General features: G+C 38.2%; 1 protein-coding gene across 1 annotated transcript in view; it reads left to right on the forward strand.

Moving 5' to 3' along the window:
* The window catches only part of LOC121314626 (E3 ubiquitin-protein ligase TRIM71-like), a 75,876-nt gene that overhangs the window by 40,985 nt on the left and 12,394 nt on the right, over positions 1 to 22,497 (forward strand). The window contains exon 2 of the mRNA XM_041248076.1: positions 472 to 639. Within this exon, the coding sequence (XP_041104010.1) occupies positions 472 to 639 (168 nt within the window). The remainder of the gene's footprint in view (positions 1 to 471; positions 640 to 22,497) is intronic.

The following is a 22,497-nucleotide window of genomic DNA, read 5'->3' on the forward strand; positions in this document are numbered from 1 at the left end:
ACAGCAGGCAAATAAATGAACCAAAGAACCACTTTTAAAGCTGAGCCAAAGAAATGTTTAAGATTACAGTTGTGTAACTGTCCTTGGTTGTCATAGATGAGACCTGTACATTTGGTTAAACTGAGAAAATAGCACAAGGGTTTCAAGTAAAAGTAGGTGCTTTTCACATTTATATTTTGGTAGCCTATTGAACTTGTAGTCCAGTTAACATAGTTTTTAGACATACTGTATATACAGAACTGCTTATCAGATTGTGATGATACTTTTCTGACATTCTGTCAGTATGGTGATAAAAAGAGGTGACAGGCCATCTATTTACACATTTCACACTAGCACATCCATGTGTTCATGTAAAAGTATATAATTTAATCTACTTTTTGCAGCACTTTACTTAAGACTGTTAATATGGACAGTGTATAATATTTATATAAAACATGTGCAATATTAATAGTTGTTTTCTTTCTGGTCCAGGTGTTGCGGTTCTTTTGTGACACTTGCTCGGTGCCTATCTGTCGGAAGTGCAGTGTTGGGAGACATGTGGGGCACAGTTTCATCTACCTCCATGATGCCGTCCAGGACTCCAGGGCCATTACCATCCAGCTGCTGGCAGACGCACAGCAGGGGCGCCAGGCTGTGCAGGTACCCAGTAATTGATGCACATATGTCCACATTTTATTAATATAAGATAAAATGAAACATTGTGATATCTATTTTGCTGTTCAACAGCTGACTTGCCACTAATACAATTTTTTTTCTTCTGATTACATCATAACCAACAAATCAATGAAATTGGTACAGTAACAGCCTTCTGGGCGGCACGGTGGCGTGGTGGTTAGCGCTGCGTCCTCGGTTCGATTCCGGCTTAGGGGTCTGTCTGTGTGGAGATTGCTTGTTCTCCCCATGTTTGCGTGAGTTTTCTCCAGGTACTCTGGTTTCCCAATACTCCCCTATTAGGTCAGTCATCACCTTAGCTGCCGTCTGGAGCTCGCCCGTGTCTGCTTGTTTAGCTCTCTTCTGCAGCCTCTCTGGCAAATGGTTCTGGTAGAGCACTAGTATGGTCATGGCATTTGCTGCTCGGGCCGAAAGTGCTGCCGATGCATAAGCTTTTTTGAGCATCGCATCTGTTGTTCTGCAAGGCTTGGACGGACAGGTTGGATCCTTATCCCCCTTGGTGAAGGTGGAACCTTGCACCAAAACCGTGACCCCGATAGTGGGGAATACACTTAGGCCCACTTCTTGGGCTCCTGCAGTAAGAAGCAGAGACTCTGCTGTTTTGGAGGCTGAGGGTACAGACACTAGGTTGCTCCAGGAGGAGCACACCAATTCCAGGAAGTCCTGGCATAGGGGGAGGGCATGCAGTGGGTGCCCTTTCTGTTGGCGGAAGTGGTTCTCCTTTCCCTCTTGGTCTACCAGCCAGGGAATATCCGTGGTTGCAGATGCACGCTGCATTAGGGCCAAGAACTCTTCCCTCTGTTAAGTAGCCTCCCACTGTGGCCTTCCCGATGGAGGTGGCTGATCTCGACACCGACAAGGACAGCTCATCTGGGCTAGGGGGTCCAGGTAGAGGGGATGGGGAATGAGACTGTGGGGGCTGGGGCTGCCCGGTGGTAGGGTACAGCCTGCCCTAAGATTTCAATAGGGTCTCCAGCATGGTCTGCTGAGCCCTTACAGTCTCTGCCAGCTCCACAAAGCGCCGCTCGGCTGAGCTTGGGCGCTTTCAAGGTTACTGTGACTGTGAACGTCTGCGCCTGCGTGGAGAAGGGGAGCAGAGCCTGAGCGGCGACCACCTGTCCCTTGGGGAAGGGGAGCGGTTCCTGCGCGGCGACCGCCTGTCCCCTGGTGAGCTTCCCCTCGAGTGGTACCGCCTTGGCGGTGACCATCTCTCCTCCCTTGAGAGGTGTCTGTGCCTCTGTACCGGTGGTGGGGTAGGGGAGGGTGACCCAGATGAACATGAGAGCTCCCTGGTCACTGTAGCAGGGGGGGTCCTGGATGACCTCTGCGGAGGTTCTTGGACCACTGGTCTCATTCTCCCCTGGTTGGAGGAGAGAGACTTTGCTGGGGATAGGGCTGCTCTCCGTCGTTTAGTTCTCCTCGAACTTCCGACGTGGAGAGCAGTCCAGCTCACCTGCCAGTGCTTTGGCCGCGTGTTCTGGCCCTAGGAATATGGTGTAGGACCAGTGCTCGTCCTGCCTTGATAGCTTCGCAACGCATTGGTCGCACTGGTGGAACCCAGTGGAGGACCCAATTGATTGGACCGACATGGTTTCGCAGATGAACTGCTGCACTCGGTTCCGATAGTAGCGTGGTCTGTGCCGGGCTGTAGACGCTTTTGAGCAATTCACTGGTGCCGAATCAGTTGGTGCCGGGATCGGTGTCGAAAATAGTGTGATTGGTGCTAAGAGGTCGGTGCCGAGGTGGATGCCGACGTGTAGCTCGACCTCGAAGAGGTTCGCCAGTCCCTATTCAATCAGTGCCGGAAACGGAAAAGCGATGTCGATGGCAAGACAGTCTGTGTCGAGTGGACCTGTTCCAAGGTCGGTGCCGATGGTAGGCATGGTCGGGGCCGAGCTGTAGGTGGCGCTGAAGATGTTTACACTAGTGCCGAGTCAGTCGGGACCGGGTAGGCGCTGTTTTCTCAACCTTGCGATCAGCGGGAAAAACTGCGGTCGATGCCAGGGTATGCAGCCGATTCAGTTGGTGTGGTCGCTGAGGGCAAGCACAGCCACGCTAGGAAAGCCCAAGGATTGAGATTGGCACTAGGCCCAAACTGTTTTTTGTTTGTTTTTTGTTTTTCTTTATTGGTCACTGTGACCGATTAAATTGGTGTAGAGGACAACGCCGCGAGCACAAGGGGGTCTCCTTACAGCACCACAACAGCTCTCCACACGGTGTATCAACTACGAGGCCTCGTGTAGTGAAAGAGCAATGGCCGCTCGCTGATCCCTTAAGAGGGGTCGAAACCAGCTTTAGTCAGAAAACTGACGCGAGAATAAAGCGAGAGACGCTCGAAGCACGATTTTAACATGGAAGTTTGTTTTTAATTTGCAGGTAAAACCAACAAATCCGCCAATTTCAGTTCAAGAAAGCAAACGCAATCTGACCTGTCTCAATGAGATGAGAGAGAAAATGGCGATGTGCTACTGTGAGGACATCCCTCTTCAGCAGGAGGTGGGAGGGACTTCCCCCTCACAGCAGGGCCCTGATAGGGCAGCTTTTTCATATATGCTCAGTGTTTGCTGGTCAGAGAGGCTCTTCCCATCGATAATGGTTGTCATTCGAATTGAAAGGAAACTGTCTGATAGCTTGACCGCAGTTGTAAAACTGTGGTCAACTAATATTATTGACAGTTTAGACACAAGTTAAAATGTACACCCACACACTCGCACAAACGCCTACGTACAAATACGCACAAGCACATACTGTGATTATCTCCGTGTAATTAGAAAACGATTGAGTGCGAAGAACCAATCAGCTTCCAGATCTAGCGTGCTTCTATTTTGCGTAGATGCCCGCTGGGACGTTGAAGTGCTTAACTGCGAATTAAATTTTAAATCAACCCGTGCATAAAGACGTTCTAATCTACAAGTAATCTGATAATATAAAAAGCTACTTAAACATGTACTTTCTGACGCTGGTCTTGAGACAAGCGAAATCATATGCCTGTGACAGGACACCGTAATGAAGGCTCAATTCGCAGCTACTGGAGAGTAAATCAACAGGAAAGACACTATTGGAGAGGAGAGAGGCTCTTTTCACTTTAAATGTAATGCTTAGTATGCAGTGGTTAAACTCGCCCACCGGTAAAGAAAAAAAAAAAGTAATATAGCGTCAATTGCAAGTTGCGTATCAGCTAGTACAGTACTATCTCAGTATCATCTCCAGCTGCGTACTGTGTAACTTAATACCAATCGCAACGAAAAAAGAAGCGGAACAAAGTTGGACTAGCTGATCCCCAGTTTAAGTACGTTACTAAGGATTATGGTTTGTTTAGGTAAGCTTCCAAACAGGAACTGAAGAGGGCTGTAGCTTAAAATCTGAGCTATTGTTACAAATTATATTTTAAAAGTATGGTTTTTCATAAAGGTTGTTTTGCTTTTTTTACAAAACCTAAACATCTTAATTATTTTGTTCATTTTGATTTATTCATGCTTAAGTTTTAAACTTGAAGGGTATATTTACGCACAACAAATACACTGAATTGCCCCTTGCGGTTATTTATTTATTTATTTATTTATTACCAAAATGAGACCTCACCCCCCGCAACACAGACAAACTTGTTTGGTGTTGTATGTTGTCTAAACATTGATGCAAAACACGGATCTTGTTTTTCATCAACAGAATTACCTGAATCATCTTACATGGGGTTTCCATGCGGGACAATTTACACGTGAAATTGCGATGCACGTGCACGTTTGGGAGAATTACTTGCGTAAATCAGGTTTGTGGCTGAAAAAAACGGTCAAAAAGAGGGATAGGGTAAATCTAATTTATTCGTGTACATGACGAAACACACGGGGAAATCCGCATTTCACGTGTAAATGTTAACAAGCGTGTTTATCCTTAACAATAAGTATTGCAAGGGAGTTGTTACTGTGGATTCCAAGATGGCAGAAAGTAGAGGCTGATGGGCGATTTTATGGTTAGCAGTGGTGTAATGATAATGTGGGCAGATTTTTTAATTATTGTTATTTGCTGTGTTTGGACTGTCATGTTGTACATCACTCGTGGGTTTACAGTTCTGCGTAAAACCACTTACCATGAACTGTGTTATGTCTAATTATGTCTAACTGCGTTATGTCTAACTGAATTAATTCCCGTCCTTTTTTTGATCCCAGCTATGTCCAAAGACAACGCTCGTCGCCCTCCACCTTAGCAAATGTAGTTGGTGCACTGGATGTTATAAGCTAGCTCGATTGCCCAAAATAATGCAATAACATCCGACAATCTGTTGATGCTCTCTCAGAACTGACCAAATAAAACTGTAAGTGAACATATTAATATTTAACACAACAGTAAATCCAGCACAACTTAAAAGAAAGGAGAGAATCTCTGACAGCATGAGACTCGTCAGATCGCTGCTGTCCAATTGAAACTGGCAACTGAGGTAACCATCAGTTGCCAAGTCCACTTATAATAAGTGGAATGGGCTTGTTTTTGAGAGTTGCTGGTTGGATCCTGCATAAACACCCATAGTCTGACATGGGTTAGCTAGTTTTGAAAGGCAGTGTTGTTTTTTCCTCATGAAAATAAATATATATATATATATATATATATATATATATATATATATATATATATATATATATATATATACATATATCTAATGACGTCTCTGGCCGGTTTTCAGCTCTGGAGATTACTATTTATATTGTCATAAATGATGATTGCGATACATGCAGTCCACTTTTTCGGGCAAAATTATGAACTCACTTGACTTTTGGTTTTTCCGTAAACTTGTCTTCCTTAAAACCAAAAAAGAATTTTACAGAAGGCATTTTTCTCATTTAAATGTCTCGAGTTTAAAAAAAAAAAAAACCTTGCATGGAAACCCAATGATATGAAAGTCTTAAGTAGACTGTGTACAGTCTACCTTAATAAACTATTTGTATGTGTAATTTGTACGCCAAAGTGATTTTCCATTTCAACATTACTCTTTTTCATTTGAAGTAGTTTCCATGTTTTTCTACTTCATATACCTATAACTTGATATTTATGTACTGGACTTTTACTTTCAAGACATATTGTTCATGTAAATGCCAATGCATTATTTATTCTTATTTGTATTTGTTTTAATCAAGCAATATATATATATATATATATATATATATATTATATATATATATATATATATATATATATATATATATATATATATATATAAATAGAATGTAAACAACTTACTGTAGAAATTGATTTAATGTTTACAGAAAATGCAATGGAAACAAACTTCTGAAAATCAAAGTTCTCGCAAGCACATTTTTAAAAATGTATTTATGCACGTGGGCATTCTCAAACTCGACATGGGAAAGTATGTGTACTCAGAATCCTGGGAAAACTAAAGATAAATGTAAGGACTGGTTGGTTCCATGAATATTTTTAGAAACTATATGTCTTTTTTTGTATAAAATGCACAGGAAAAAAAAATTATATATGAAAAAATAGAAAACAAAACACAGCTTATGGCTTACCTTTTCTATATTCAAATTTACTACCAAGTAATACTGCTTATATTTAATTTAGAAATTGCTCCACATTTCTATTCTGTCTCACATTGTTTGTTTTTTTGCCTGAAATATAATTTCTCTGTTTCATTGGTCTCTGGTTCTGTCTGTCTTTCACCACTTTTTTTCTGTGTGCAATTGTTGTAAAACCAAACAGTTTGCTTAAATATGTGGACTTCACGTACTTTGAAATTTACAGTATGCTAAGTTTTGTGGTTTTAAAATTCTAATATAAATATATTATTTTGTAATTACTTTTCATATATTCTGATACTGTTTCTGGAGCTGAGTAATGTCCTTACCAAATTTCATCACAGTTGGACAAGTGGTTGTCTAGATATCTAAGGATCTTAATTGGGACATGTGTATGTATATACAGTGCAGATCCCTACTTTGTGTCATTTTACTGGATTATATCCAGCAGTGGCACAGCCCACACAGTTCTCACGCAGGCCCACCCAAATCTGTCCCTATGTGAATGCCAAGTTTAAGCACATTTATTTAAAAAAAAAAAGTCAACTGTGCGCCCCAAAGGTGGTGTTTAAGTTTAGGTCAATAGACTTATTCTTTTTTTTTTGTTTTTTTTTTTTTTTTTTTTTTTTTTAAATGCCGCAGGCTTTAGCCAATCAAAGAAAAATAGTCATTGTGATGCAATATTTAGGTGGGATCTTCTTCTAACACTCTGAATCATGTGCAAGCCACTTTTGATTGACAGCTTGCGAGACAGTTAGCTCGGATTTGTTGAAGTCCTAGACGTTTATTTTAATGTGCATTTTTAAAGTAAGTTATTAGTAGTGAGGCGGTCAACATGGCAAAACAAATACGGACACACTTTTAAGTTTTAATAGTTTATTTTAGTAGAAAGGCTGGAGTGAACAGGATTAAGACAGCTGGCCGAATGCTGACAAATAGCTTAAAATTGCTTTCAGCTTCTTTCAACCTACCGTGAAAAAATACAGTATTCCACACTGTGAATCCGTACATTTGATTACTATGGCAATGGGGTCAACCAAATACAGACTGGTTGGTGTTCGAGTCATACCACAATGACCTACCGAATCAATATATGATGTTACAACTTATTAAAAATTTGAAGTTATCTTCATAATTATTTTGCATAGTATTAGAAATGTAAAGAAATACAAAAACTTGATTTTTGTCATTTAAGGTTTGCCGTTCACTTTTCTCTTGTGTAAGATTTATTTTAAAGGTGGCAAAATATGGAAAGCAGGAGCTTAGCCTGATTTTAAGTTTTTGCTTGACAGACACCCTTATGCAGGGTGACTTACAGAGGTAACAAGTTATTACAATATAGCTAAGAGATTACAATACAGCTAAGAAAAAAAAGCAATACAGCTTTTTTTATTTGGGGATTTTTTTAGTTTCTGTTTGCACTTTTTTGTCAAATGAAATGTTTTTTTGCAGTTATTGTGCACAGTGTGTTTGTTTCTGTAGGTTGTATGCACATGTGCTTTGTGTTTGTTGTATATACGTGCAACTACTGTTACAAGCTGCAAAAAATGTTCGTCTTGCTTCACTCAGCACCATACATTTTGGTCTTGGCTACTCTGCTCAAACCCGGAGAGATATTTGATGTATTCAGTGTTTTAATTGATTTAAATCATGTTTGTAATGTAAACTATTTCCTGTGATGTCAGACCTTGGTACTTGCCCATCCTCTTGAAGTTAGGGCCCACCCAAATTTCCATTTCTAGCTACGCTACTGATATCCAGTTGACCATTTATGATGTCATTATAATGTGGTGTTATTTCCTGTTTTTATATATATATATATATATATATATATATATATATATATATATATATATATATATATATATTAGCTCAAAGAGCCAGCTGTCCAACGTTTCAATATGTTGTACTTATCTTTCTCAAGGGAGCCTGTGTTTGAATCAAAACATTGGAGGTATTTATAGGTGTTTGACGGCATGACAACTACTTGTTATTGTTTATATTCAAATCCATGATTTATTCTTACATGATGTAATGATGTTCTATATGTGACATCGCTTTTATTTATATCTTTAAATCTATATTAATTCTAATGAACATTATTTTATATAAACTTATATTTATATTATCATGCAATGCTGGCTCAGAGGATCAGCCTTGATATGGTCTCCCCAGCTCATCAGCATGCACAACTTTTGAATTAATTTTGTTTATTTAATTATTTTTAACTTTTATATATTTATTGGAATTAATTAGTTAATTCTTTTCTGTTGAGTCCTGCTGGCATAATTGTGTTCAGTCTATTTATCCATTTACTTTGTTTTATTCTTCTATATTTGCATTGTCTAATTTTAGCTGTTCTAATACTACAAACTTTACATCATTTATGTCATGTCCTTGACTGATGAAGTGCTGTACTATGAGTTCATTTTTTTTTTTTATTTCTAATTAATGAAAGGTGGTTCTGAATTCTTTTATATAAAGTTGTTCCAATCTCCAAAATTTTATTTCATCACATTTTTTTTTTTTTTTCATCACATCACAGGCTATTCTATAAACAACATTGATATTTTTACAGTAGGTATTAGTTTTTAGTGAATATGTGGTGTTCTTATGTTTAATTATATTTTTACTTTTGTCCATGTATTTACAAAATTTACATGTACTAGTGCAAGTATTTGTAGAACCCATTCTGTCAATTATTATTTTATGTTTACTGTGAACTAGAATATCACCTAAATTAGCTTCTCTTTTGAATGCTACAACTGGGGCCTTAAGAAATACTTTTTTCAATTTTTCTGAATTATGTAGAATCCGAAAGTGTTTCCAAACTATCTTAGAAATATTGGGAAAAAGTTTAAAGTACGTCATTACTAATGGGACTCTCTTGACGTTTTTATCTCTTTATAAACTAGTAGATCATCTCTTCGTATTCTTATTCCTAGCCCCTTTGGGATTGCCCTTTTAGTGTGTATTGGATGTGCAGAGGACATGTGTAAATACTGGTGCATGTCAGTAGGTTTATAGAAGAGGTCAGTCTCAATTGAACCTTCTTCAAGTTTTACTTTGGTATCTAAAAATTATATTTATTTTCTTGTCCATCGAAGGTCCACCTTAATATTACTGTGTATTTCATTTGCCATTTTATGAAACTGGAAAATAGGTTCTTCTCCATGTGTCCAAACCCCCAAAATATCATCTATAAAGCAAATGTATTTTAAAGGTTTTCTATCTGATTTTCTAAGTAACTGTTCTTCCCATTTCCCCATGTATATACTGGCAAAATGCATTCCAATTTAGATCTTATTGCTGTACCATCGTTTTGTTTATATCAGATTTGTTTTTGCTATTAATAATGATAAAAAATCCATTAAAAACACTTTTTGGCTCGCCTTTGATCATCCTGAGTATTGTTTTGCCCCAGGCTTGCAAGCACTGTTAGAATCATCTCATTAAAGAAAAGGTCAGCTAGGCTAAGCAAACTGTCAATTTGACTTCCCTTTTATTTTTACCATTTATAAATCTTAAGCAGTTTTTTTTTTGCTGTGGTTGTGGTGAAATAATGGAATGTTCAGGTCTAATTCATGTTCATAGAAACGGCACACATTGTGGTGCATATTCTTTTCGAATTCAGTAGCTTCATATGGACTAAAAAACTATCGCTTTGAGATTTCAATGGAACAAGAAGCAAGGAGGGTTTTTTGCTTTTGTCCAGTTGTTTTTGAATTTGTAAATAAGGTCATTTCAAGTGGCATCCCAGTTGGTGCCCTCTTGCAAAACAAGAAGGGGAGGGGGCATCGGCCTCCGCTGTGTTATCTGACAGTTTGTATTCAGATGGCTGAGGGCTGCAGCAGGACAGATCATTAGCAGAACACAGAGGAAGTGTTTCTGTCATCTCCCATCTTCAAAGGGCTTTGGGGAGGGGGCTGGGAGGAGGCCATTTGTCCCATTCAAATAAATGCTATAGAGGATAGGCCTCGCATAAGCCCGTTGGCAAGGTGATAAGAATCATCCAGCTGTGAATAGGGGGGTTGAGCTAAAGACAGACCATGCAGCTCTTGAAAGGCAAGGATGTGACAAAGGAATTCAGGGAAAAGGCTCATCCTGCATGCAAAAACAATACACCCAGCCCACCACACATCAGCACCATTCTGCTTCTACCTCCCCCTCCTCCAAACCTTTTAAAATTCCAATAAGTGTTCTGCAAATTTACCACAATGTTGGTAGTTCTACATAAGTGGATCACAATATTGTTCAGTACCATGTTGAACCAATTTAAATTGCTCAATTGTGCATTCCTGTAAACCAGGGGTAGTAAATTATTTTCTGTCATGGTCCAAATTTCTTGGTCAAGGTCCAGACTCAGGAGAAACATTTTTCATGCCGCAAGTGCCCCTGTCCAACAAACACATACAATGTTGTGCATTAGTAATATACCCATTACTTATATTTTTAGTCCATTAAGAAAAAGATGTAATAAATTAAATTTGAGACTTTGAGAGTACACTGATAAAATGTTGAATAGATGTAAATATTAGCATTAAAACACTTTCAGATAACTGTTTTGAATTAGAGTTTAAAAAGAGTATTAACTTTGGTTTTGTCAAATACAATTATTGTAGGCACATATGAATAGCTAGATAAACAAAGCCTTGTGTCTTATTTAATATTAGTATCAGAGTTTGAAAGAAAATAATACTTAGTACAGGTGAACTCTCTTAGCTTTATGATTCAAGTCTTTCCGATAACAAACACACCCACACACACGTGCTTTAAGCAAGAGAATCATGAATAAGTCTTTAACACTTTCAAATTCTTGGAACCTCTGCTGGAAGTTTTGAAGAAGTCTGTCAAGATAGGATGCCATCTGATTCACGTCTGCAGTGTCCCGGCAGCTTATCAGCATTGGGAAATGCAGCATCTCCCCAGTTTCCAAATCACTTTTAAAGAGACTAAGTTTGTTTTTTAAATGAAGCGACACTGCTATGGAGATCCATTACATTGCGATTTCATTCCTGTAGCTTTAAGTTGAAGTCATTTAAGTGGCCAGTCAAATCAACAAGGAATGCCAAGATGCTCGTGCTTGCAGCATCTCTCAATAATGCATATTCTGCCCTTTTCTCTGGAATTGTATGTAATGCTGGTGTCTGCTCAGCCAGCGATGTCATTATGGATCAAGTGGTCATCGTAATCGGCAGATACTTCTGAAAGAAAGCTTTTGAACTGCCTGTGTTGCAGTGCTGACTTGGACCGAAGGAAGTTGACAAGTTTTATCACCACTGACATTACATTAGAATAGTCATCACTAAGCTTTGCACAACGTGCGGTTTGGGGGATTGCACAATGATAGGAAATCAAATTGGGGTACAAGTCTTGCAGACGTTTCACAAGCCCTTGGTGAGTACCGATCATGACAGGAGCACCATCTGTTGTAATTGAGGCAATCTGAGTTAAACCTTCATTAGACAGAAAAGTTTGAACAGAGTTAAACAAATCCTCTCCTGTTGTGTGATTATTGTACGGTATAAACAACAACAAAAATCCTCCACAAATTTCTCTTCATCAAAAAAACAGACACACAGCGCTAGCTGAGCTGTGTCCCTGATATCACAGGATTCGTCCACTGCCATGGAAAGTTTTCCCATTTTCAGTTTCTCACTTAACTGTTTAAAAATATCTTGTGCCATTATCTCAACATGCCTAATAGCTGTTGTATCTGAGAGCAGTAGTTGTCTGAAGGCTTCAACATCTTTCTTCTCCGTGAAAAGGGTTTCAGCTGTAGTAACCATACACTGTTTAACAAGTCCAAATCTGTAAAAGGCTTCCTGTATTTTGCAATAACCCGCACACCTCGGTGAAGCTTCAGTTGCCATTTCTTGAGCAGAAGTAGCCTTTGAAATAATATTTGTGCTATAAGAATAGTCATCTTTTAATGCAGCAATCTTGTCTGATCTTAAACAGGAGCCCAGTGGATATTTGTGGTCAAAGTCCATGTGCTTCGTTTCATAGTACCTTTTTAATGTTCCCACTTTTCTTTAAATGAACAATTTTCTGTATCAACTTTCCTTTTTTTTGCTGCCTTGTTTAAACACTTAACTTGACTTTCAACAGTGCGTACGAGCATACAGTGGAAAGTGTAATTAAAAAAAGGAACTCTCATTCGTTTTTTTTGTTAATGGAAACTGACGATAGTTCAAATTAACAGTACACAATGGGTGAGTTAAGTAAGTGAGCCACTCAGAGCGCTCCTGAGCATTTCTCATCAGTGATCAGAGTGAGCGAACGGAACGGCCACCTGCAGGAAACAAGTGGTGATGACAGGCAGGATTGACAAATACGTTTGTCAAGAACGATGAACTGGTTTCGACTTCTGAAGTTATGTATTCATTGGCTAAATAAGATGGTAAAAAATGTTGTTTTGGAATTTGTATAATTTTATATAATTTAATTTAAAAAAAATGTAGAGCTGTTTTACGGTTATTGATGTATTATGACTTATAAAACAAAACCTGTATATCCTAGTCATACAAATGAAAAACACAGGCAAAATACAACATTTTTCTTTAATTCTTACAAGCAATTGGGTCATTTTATTAAAGAAACTTTAAAGCATAATTTCTTTATCAAAGTCAAAAAAGCTTTGACCTATAAAAGAGCACTTGCTATATTGTGTTTCAATAAAGACATTTAGATAATTGTCTTTTTTCTTATTAAACTTTCTTACAAGTATGGGCAGAGGGCTAATGTTTCATTTAGGCTGTGTGGTTCCATACTTTTCAATGTGAATATCCAGTATGATTCCCTTTTTCCAGTGTGTGTGTGTGTGTATATATATATATATATATATATATATATATATATATATATATATATATATATATATATATATATATATAAATTAATATATATAAAATTAAATAAATACTAATAGGGATGTGCACCAACTATGAAACTTTGACTGATGACGATAATAATTTCCATATTATGAGTGTGGAAGGGTGGTGGGTAATTCACTGACATGGGAGACAGAACAGATGTACTTGAAACACTACACCAGTGCCCAGTTTTATTCTTTTAGAAGTACACTCTTTTTACCCGCAGAGGGCACTGTTGCCTGTGGCCTGTCTATCAACGATGATAGATAGCACCACGGTAATACCAAGGCTGGTAAACAAATTAAGTGCGGGCGCACTCACAGGTGCTCAAAAATAATAATAAAAACAGAAGGCGAAAGGAAAATAAAACAGTAATAAAATAAAAGGTGCTGCACTTGGCAGCGTAATCCCGGTCGCCGCTACCCCTACGACCCGGATCACCGACCTACTCTAGCGGCTCCCTCAGCCTGCTCTAAACAATATTTCGGGGGTCTGCCCAAGGGTTCCCCACTGTCACTGTCTTGCTGTCAGGTTGTTTTCTTTCTCCCAGCTGGTTCTCGGTCCTCGACCAGCACTTCTGCACATTCAGCGCGTCTAAAAGGGCAGACCTGAGGAAACAGTAGAGCATTATCTTATAGGGCTAACAATCTCCCCAAGACCTGCCTCCCAGCCTTTCAGAGAGAGGAAAAGTCCACACACCCCCTTTCCCACCTCTCCGTGTCACTGCCATAACTCACAGGCGGTTATTGGACCACTGCTGCCCTCCTGCTGCAGCACTATGAACACGCCAGCAGATTCAGCACAGATCTCCCCCTGCTACAGTGAGATACACTTTTTTTTTTTTTTTTTACGACATACTTTTTATTTCTAACACTGCTAAAAATACAATTCAGTATAATCAAGCTTATTTTGTATTAAACAACAAACCCTATGCATACAAGTGAGGGGTTTGTTTAAAATCACGTTGGCATCTTTTCCTTTTGATGTTTTTAAATGTTTTTTTTTACTTGTTTGTCTCATTTCTGATTGAAAAAGGATGAGCGCAACTACAAAAGCATTTAAATATATACGACGAGAAGGAAACTGCAGTGATCACTGCTATGTCCATTGTTATTCTCAGCTTCAGCACAGTACAATTCAACAGTAAGTTTTCATTCATTCGTGTCTTGGCAGACCACACAATAAACAGTATTGCTTACTGAAAAATAAGCATATTAAAAAAAAAAAAAAAAAAAAAAATCACTGTAATATTAAGAATAACCGTGGACTTACCTTTCTTTATTTTAATGTGACGGATGGGTATGTTTCTGTCAGGAAAGTTATTTTAAATAAGAGTTTTAAAGAATGGTTCTAGTTTACTTTTCATAGTAAATTTACCGGATTATATGCTTCATTGCATCATTCGGCTAGTCAAAGATACTCAGTTTTTTTATGTTAGCCTTTGTGCTGACATAAACCGTAAAGATAGCCTGTTAGTGCAAGCATTTAAAAATACCAATAATGTATTTTTGTAATGCATGGATAATGAACTTCGTTCTATATATTTGTATAACAAGGCAAACATTATGGGTTATGTAGCTGTATTTATGGAGCAATCGAGACCAGCACGGAGGCTTCATTCATTTTAATTAATTGCAATAAATGGAAATATTGAAAGCCTCCAGTTTAATGTTTACAACAAATAGAAACTTGTTTGAGAACTTTTTTTTTTCTCCAAAGCGGAAGGCTATATAAGTAATTATTATTATTTTTTTTTTATATTGTTTTTGCTTTGGGCCACCAACCCAACTATAGCTGTATGCTAATGCAACGCAACACAAGCCCCATGGTGTGTTATCCCTTACTTTACAAGCTGCTGTGTTGAGTGCACTTGAGCGCAGTATACAAACACTCTAGTAAAGAATATATAGACACTCCAAAACTAAATGTATAATGGAGAGTTTAGACCTTTTTTTAACTCTGAGATATTCTCCATGTATACATTTTCTTCCTGCTTCTATAGCTGAGTTTTTGAGGTCTCAGACTTTGTGTTTGCAATGGGATCTATAAACTATGCTGCCTCTTCTGTTTTTTAATTATGTAACCTTTCCACAGGCAACCTGAAAGGAGCCAGCGGACCATAGATTGAGAACCAGTGCAAAGAAATGCAACACTCTGGTCTAATAGATTTAATCAAATATTATAAACATAGATATCAAACAAAATCACAGAAAGTATGAACAAAAATACAGCTCAAAGAATCATGATACATTTTCAGTATGAAATGTGACACTGTCAAAATGAAAACATTGCAAAGTTAGTATAAGGTATGACCTCCCTGAGCATTAACATAATCCTGGCAGCGTTGATGCATAGACCTGATCAGCCTCTGGATTGACTGCTGTGGGATGTTCAGCCACTCTTTCTGTGCCGCTGCAGCCAGCTGGCAAAGGTTAGCTGGTCAAGGCTGTGCGTTTGATGCAAGTTCGATACGCTTTTGTTGTACCTGATAAACACAAGCCAAGTTAATAGAAACAATTGGGGCAACCTTGACCCCCACTGCTTTTACATTGTGCCTATTTGTTTGGTGCTGGGCAAGGTTGCCCCAATTGGTTCTTCTCACTTAGCTTGTGTTTTTGATACAAGTTAGAAGAAACAACTGGGGCAACCTTGGCCCACATCAGTTTTATAGTTGTGGTTTGTGTTTTTGATATCTCCACTTTAAATGACTGGGCACGTTTGATAACTTGGCATTTTTTCACATTTCCAATGTGTTTTTGTTTCAGGTATCTCTTACTTTTTCACTTATTGGATAATAACACACTTATTTTTAAAGGTTTGTAACCCCTTTGATATAGATCAGGCACAAGAATTGAAGATTTTAAAGCACTTCTGTGTAAGTTTATTAAGTACAGAGATAAAAGTACTAACTAAACTTTTTTTTTCACACTGCCATCCCTGGTAGTGTCATATGAGCTGTTCAGTGTGTTGATATGTAAATAAATCCTGTTTGCCTGCGGGGTGTATCAACTTCAACCTCCGTCTCAATCTCCTGCCTGTCACTCAGCAGTGAATGCACATATCCACATGGCTGACGGTTACTCTGTCACAAGCATTAATACCCTGTATCTTTCTAAACAAGGGATTTAGGGGAGCTCCGTAATACAAGCTGAATCTAAAAATAATAGTGTGAGTACTGTAATTGTTACAGCTGTGTATAATGGTATTTTAAAACAGGATTCATGTATCCACCTTTTTACATAATCGCTTTTACTCTGGTCCCACCGCAGTCGGATACGCGACGGATTACTGTGCTTTTTACAAAAAAAAAAGTCATCAGACAACGGAGGCATCATAGTCGATTTGGTTACAAATTAATTTTCAAGAAGAACTTTCTCAGGAAAAATTGGAGATTGTTAAAAAAAAATAAAAGCCGATATATACCGAGCATCAAAATAAACTTATCACTTTTATAACACATTTTTGGAAAAAAAAGGTATATAAATGATGGACATTGACAATGTTTTTGGTTTCTTTTTAATCACTCGATCATTCATCCATGACGGTGACATGCTTGAGTGACTATGACTGAAGCATATGCATGTGATCACATAATTTATGAGACAGTTGATTCGACACTGGATATGGAGTGATTTTTAGCTGTTGAATTGCAAGCTTGAATAAAAGCAATAAAGAAAATCTCAGAAAAAAAAAAACAATATGCCCAGTCTGGCAAGAGAGAACAATTGGCATGTTGGAGGCTGGACTAGGGCAGCGTACTATGGCTTGCTGCCTTGGATGCTCACAACCAGCAATTTCTGGCAAGACGGTATAACCAGACACACTCTGTCAATGACAGGCCACGAACTGGGAGACCAAGAGTCACAACACCTGCCCAAGATCGACAGATCATTTTGCAGCAATCGGCACAATAAAAAGTCACTGCACCTGCTCTAAAACAGTTTAGAATTTTTCGATCATCTAGTGAATTTCATCTAAATATAAGTGATATGTTTCTTTTGACACTCAGTATATACCACAAATACCTGATCCGACACAGGAAGGGAGGATATATATATATATATATATATACACACTCTCGCCACTTCCAAAATTATTATTAAATTATTAAAGGTATCCGGTGCTTATCGGAAGCTGTCCATTAAAAAAATTAAATAAAATAAAAAATACTGCTAGAACTGTCTTTGTTCAGAACAGAAAAGGCGATATGGAACAGCACTGGCTACAGCAATCTAGCATGAATAGCAAAGTCAGCACAAAAATGTGAGCGTTCCCAAAGTCTCTTGCCAGCCACTGTAACATACAAAACATTTGGACAAACCCAGATTGGATAAGCAGAAGTGTAGGGATACAATACATCACAATGAGGAAGCAAGAACTGGCTTTCAGAGGCAAGATGAAGGCACCAATTCCTCAAATATTACTTTCTCTGATACTTTCTATGACAGCATGTTAAACAATCACTTGTCAATAGCCACAGTATTCTCGGGTACCTCTAAGAAGATTCAGAATGACTTAATCTCTTCGGTGTCTGTTTTGCTAGATGCAATAAAAAGGAGAAGTACAGGAAGCCAAGTACGTAGCTGTAATGACAAACACAGCTCAGCTGTTTTGTGTTTACAGGTATGTGACTAACAGTGGCCCGAATGAAGGGTTGTTCTGTGAAAACATGTTACATTTACACAAAAAAAGCTTTTAAAAAGACCAGATTCAGTGGTTTTTTTTGTTTTTTTTAATAGATTCTATTGATTTAGAAGTATTATTTTGCAGGACAGCCGCTAGAAGATTGTTACCTTTATTAAAAATGTGGACGGATTAATCTACTGATTTTAATCAACTAATGCATAAATTAACACATCAAAAATCTAATTGAGTGACAGCCTTAATATACAGTGCCTACAGAAAGTCTACACCCCCTTTTTTTCACATTTTGTTGTGTCAGTGCCTCAGTTTCATACATTCCAATTTGTTGAGAAAAAAAAATGACATTAAATACAAAACTGAAAGATCATAATTGGTGGAAGCACCTTTGGCAGTAATTACAACTGTGAGTCTGTTGGGATAGGTCTCTACCAACTTTGAACACCTAGATTTGGCAGTATTTGACCATTCTTCTTTACAAAACTGTTCAAGCAATGTCAAGTTCCTTGGGGAGCGTTGATGGACAGCAATCTTCAAGTCATGCCACAAATTGACTGGGCCACTCAAGGACGTTTTACCTTTTTGTTCCTTAGCCACTCCATTGTAGCTTTGGCTGTATGCTTTGGGTCGTTGTCATGCTGAAAGGTGAACTTCCGTCCCAGTTTCAGCTTTTTTGCAGAGGGCAGCAGGTTTTCCTCAAGGACTTCTCTGTACTTTGTTCCATTCATTTTCCCTTCTATCTTGACAAGTGCCCCAGTCCCTACTGATGAGAAACATCCCCATAACATGATGCTGCCACCACCATGCTTCACAGTAGGGATGGTGTTCTTTGGATGATGCGCTATGTTGGATTTGTGCCAAACATAATGCTTTGCATTTAGGCCAAAAAGTTGCATTTTAGTTTCGTCAGACCAAAACACTTTTTCGCCATATGGTTACAGAATCTCCCAAGTGTTTTTTTGCATACTTCAAATGGGATTCAGGGTGGGCTTTCTTGAGTAATGGCTTCCTTCTTGCCACCCTAACATACAGGCCAGATTTGTGGAGTGCTTGGGATATTGTTGTCGCATGCACACTTTGACCAGTCTTTGCCATAAAAGCCTGTAGCTCTTGCAAAGTTGCCATTGGCCTCTTGGTAGCCTCTCTGATCCTTCTTGCTCAGTCATCCAGTTTGGAGGGACGGCCTGATCTAGGCAGGGTCTTGGTGGTGCCATACACCTTCCACTTCTTAATATTCGTCTTGACTGTGCTCCAAGGGAAATTCAAGGCATTTGATATTTTTTTATACCCATCCCGAGCTGTGCTTTTCAATTACTTTGTCTCGGAGTTCTTTTGAACGCGCCTTGGTGCTCATGGTTGAGTCTTTGCTTTGAAATGCACTACCCAGCAGAGGGAACCTACAGGAACTGCTGAATTTATCCTGAAATCATGTGAATCGCTACAGTTTAACACAGGTGGAGGCCACTTGTTTAAACCTTTTAACAGACAAGGCTACTATTTACATTTACCCTATCCAGGCGTCAATACATTGCCTCAATACAAGTTGACAACTTTTGCTATTCTCGTAATTTGTGTGTGTGTGTGTGTGTGTGTGTGTTATCCATTAAGTAAAAAAAAAAAAAGTGATATCTGAAACAACAGCACATTGGAAATGTGAAGAAATGCCAAGTTATCAAAAGTGCCCAGCCGTTTAAAGTGGAGATATCAAAAACACAAACCAAGTTTCAAGAAGCCATTGTGGCAACCTTGCCCAGCACAAAGCAAATAGGGACAACTGTGAAACCGATGGGGGCCAAGGTTGCCCCAGTAGTTTCCTCTAACTTGCAATAACAAAACCAAGTTAGTAGAAACATTTGGGGCAACCCAACACTATACCACAAGTATATATATTTAGTAATTACAAAAATAATATATTAAATCAATTAATTCAGGGATTTACCTTACATAAATATTAAAAAGACTATGCTTCAACTATAGATTAATTTCGAGCCCTGTTTATGACCTCTTTGTAGATAGATAGATAGATCGATACTGCTGAAACCAGAGCTCAGTCTGTCAATTTCAGCAGTACACCACCGGATTGGTAAGCAAGACACATTTGAAACTACTCCCGGTAAGCATGTTATTCCACTTAAGTGGAATAGCGCAAATGTATCCCACGCTAGATAGATATAGATAGATATGTATATAAATGTCTCTGCTTCAATGGAGTAACCACCTCACATACTATTTTGGCACAGTGACACACCTGTACTGAAACCTTTTAAATTGACAGTGTAGAAAATGGTATTGTCCTCTGATTTCTATGTTTTATGTTTTTAAGACATGGCACGTAGGAATATCTTGAATAATTGCATTCAGAACCACCTTGGGAAGATTCAAAGTGGCAGAAATGTGCTTAAAGGGCAAATGTTGACAGTAATCAGTATTTTTCTTTTTTGAGCTATTGCGTTATTTTTTTGGTTTGTTAAACCAGAGCCGATTTTGTTTCTATGTATTTCTTAAAAGGAAGCAATGGTAACCATGAGTTATTTCTTAGAGGCCCTGCACTAGCAAAACAAAGGAATTTGTTAATCCTTTTATTCCAATGGGTTAAACAAACCAAGCCCACATTTCAGACTGCTACTGTGAAAGCAGGACCCCTTTTCATTATCTTGCAAACACACACTGGAGGTAACTAATGCAAATGGTTTAACAGTAACAGGATTCCCTTTGAAAGGGTTGCGAGCAGTAAATGCCTCATTATACAACCAAATCTAATTTGCAGGACTGCAGCGGCTCTGCTGTTCACTTGGCCTTTTATTCAATTATTTGACCTTTGGCATTTGACCTAAGACACCTGTTTTTAAAGCAAATACAAATAAAAATGCGGTTCTTTCAGATCTCCTTCCAATACTGTGCATAAGATTTGTGTATGTATAATGCAAATGCTGTTACTGTGGTCAGAAACCTTTTATTTTTTCTTATTCATTTGAAATAAGAAGAGAAGGAGATACAGTATTGAAACTCTGGAAGAGGGAGATTGTATAGTGAATAATACATTGACCTTTATGTGACCATGGAGTAAACCACCACATCAAGCAAAAACAATACGTTAGCTCACATTTCCTCCCCAGTGTTCAAGGCATTATCTGATATGAACTGTGACCCTGAGCATGTGACCTTCAGGCTGCCCAGAGCTACCCAATCCAATTTCTTTGCCTGACCATGTTCCTTTTGTCTGCCTTGGCTTTTCTGTGATATTCAAAGGTGTGGTGCCCCACTTTTTCAGTCTTTAAAAAGCTTATTTCCTTAAATGTCTAAATTAAGCACATCTACTGTGTAAGTGTATGAAATTGCTTGTAGATGACCCATGTAACCGACTGTTGCAGATAGTAGCAGGAGCGTGTCAGTTTGGCTTGTGTGGGGGGGGAGACATTTTCAAGGGTGTGAGAAGCTCACCAAAACTACTCTTGCTTAAGATACTTTTTGAGGAATATAAACTTGAAAAGGTTCACTTTCTGATAAAGTGCTCAGGGTAGTTGCAGGCAGTAGATGGACCACCAAGGAATTAGATTTCAATGTAAAACCAAACATGTTTATTGGATACTTTAGCCTTAACACATAACTTCTGATATTTGCTCTCTTCATGCAAAAACTGTATTTTGTATTGTGTTGGCTCACAGTGTAATAAATGTACTAATTGAATATTTATGTTTTGTTTTTATTATTGTTTATGATACTAACATTTGGCCAAATTCATGCTCATCTAATTTTTCAAACAGTCTCAGGGTACATCCTGTTTTAGTTGTTCTGAAGCCTGGTCAACACACTAAAGTTGCCATGCAGGACTACTTTTTATTATTCATTGTTTGTTATTATTTGTATTGTATTTTGTTTAGTAGTCGGCATTGAATCACTGGTATGCAGCTGTTCACTCTTTGCTGGCTGACAGCTGTGCACTGTTCTAAACAAAGAACACCATGGCAGCAACGGTTCAGTGCCCATCTTCCTAGAAATCATGCCAAAAACAAACAAACTAGTGAGCAGCTAAGATAAAGAGCATGGTTGCTTTGAGGCATTCCCTTTTAGGGTTCTAAATTTTTAAAGCACATTTTGTTCTGCGGTTATAGTGGCTCACTCATTTTCCTGCCTGTTTACTTTTCTACTGTTCTTGGATATTCCAAACACACATAAGTGACTTTAGGACCTTATAATATATGGAGTGAAATGATACTTATGTGCGTAAAAAAAAAAAAAAAAAAAAAAAAAAAAAAAAAAAAAAAAAAGTATACAGTACCTATAAAATAAATCAGTAGACTTGCAAAAAAGTTTTCTGCCTGTAAACAGAATTTTGTGTAGTCATAAAGTAAATGTTTAAGTTTGTAAAAAAATTAAGTTGTATCCAAATGTACTCACTTAAGCTGAGGCAGCCACAACTGAATGCCGATGAGTATTTAAAGGCATGAGCAGGTTGCGCTTGCAGTCTGGTGTAAGTGTGGGGAGAGCTGTATTTCAATTTCATTGCGCACATTCACTGGACATATGCTATTCCATCGTTTTATTATTTTAATATATATTAATAGTTTAATTAATAGTTTGTGCATGCCCCACATTTTATCTCGAATATGTGTTATGAAGGAAAACAAATAAGTACAATAACCCCAACTAAACAAACCTCACTATCATGAATATTGCATTTGAATTGGTGCACTGAGCAGACTGACTTGACTGTTTTTTCTAAAAGGCACTTTTTTTTTTATTTACCAATGTCTAAAAAGCTGCCTTAGTGTGAGATGCCATTAGGG

The sequence above is a fragment of the Polyodon spathula genome, chromosome 4 (assembly GCF_017654505.1).
Source record: "Polyodon spathula isolate WHYD16114869_AA chromosome 4, ASM1765450v1, whole genome shotgun sequence".
Lineage (NCBI taxonomy): Eukaryota > Metazoa > Chordata > Actinopteri > Acipenseriformes > Polyodontidae > Polyodon > Polyodon spathula.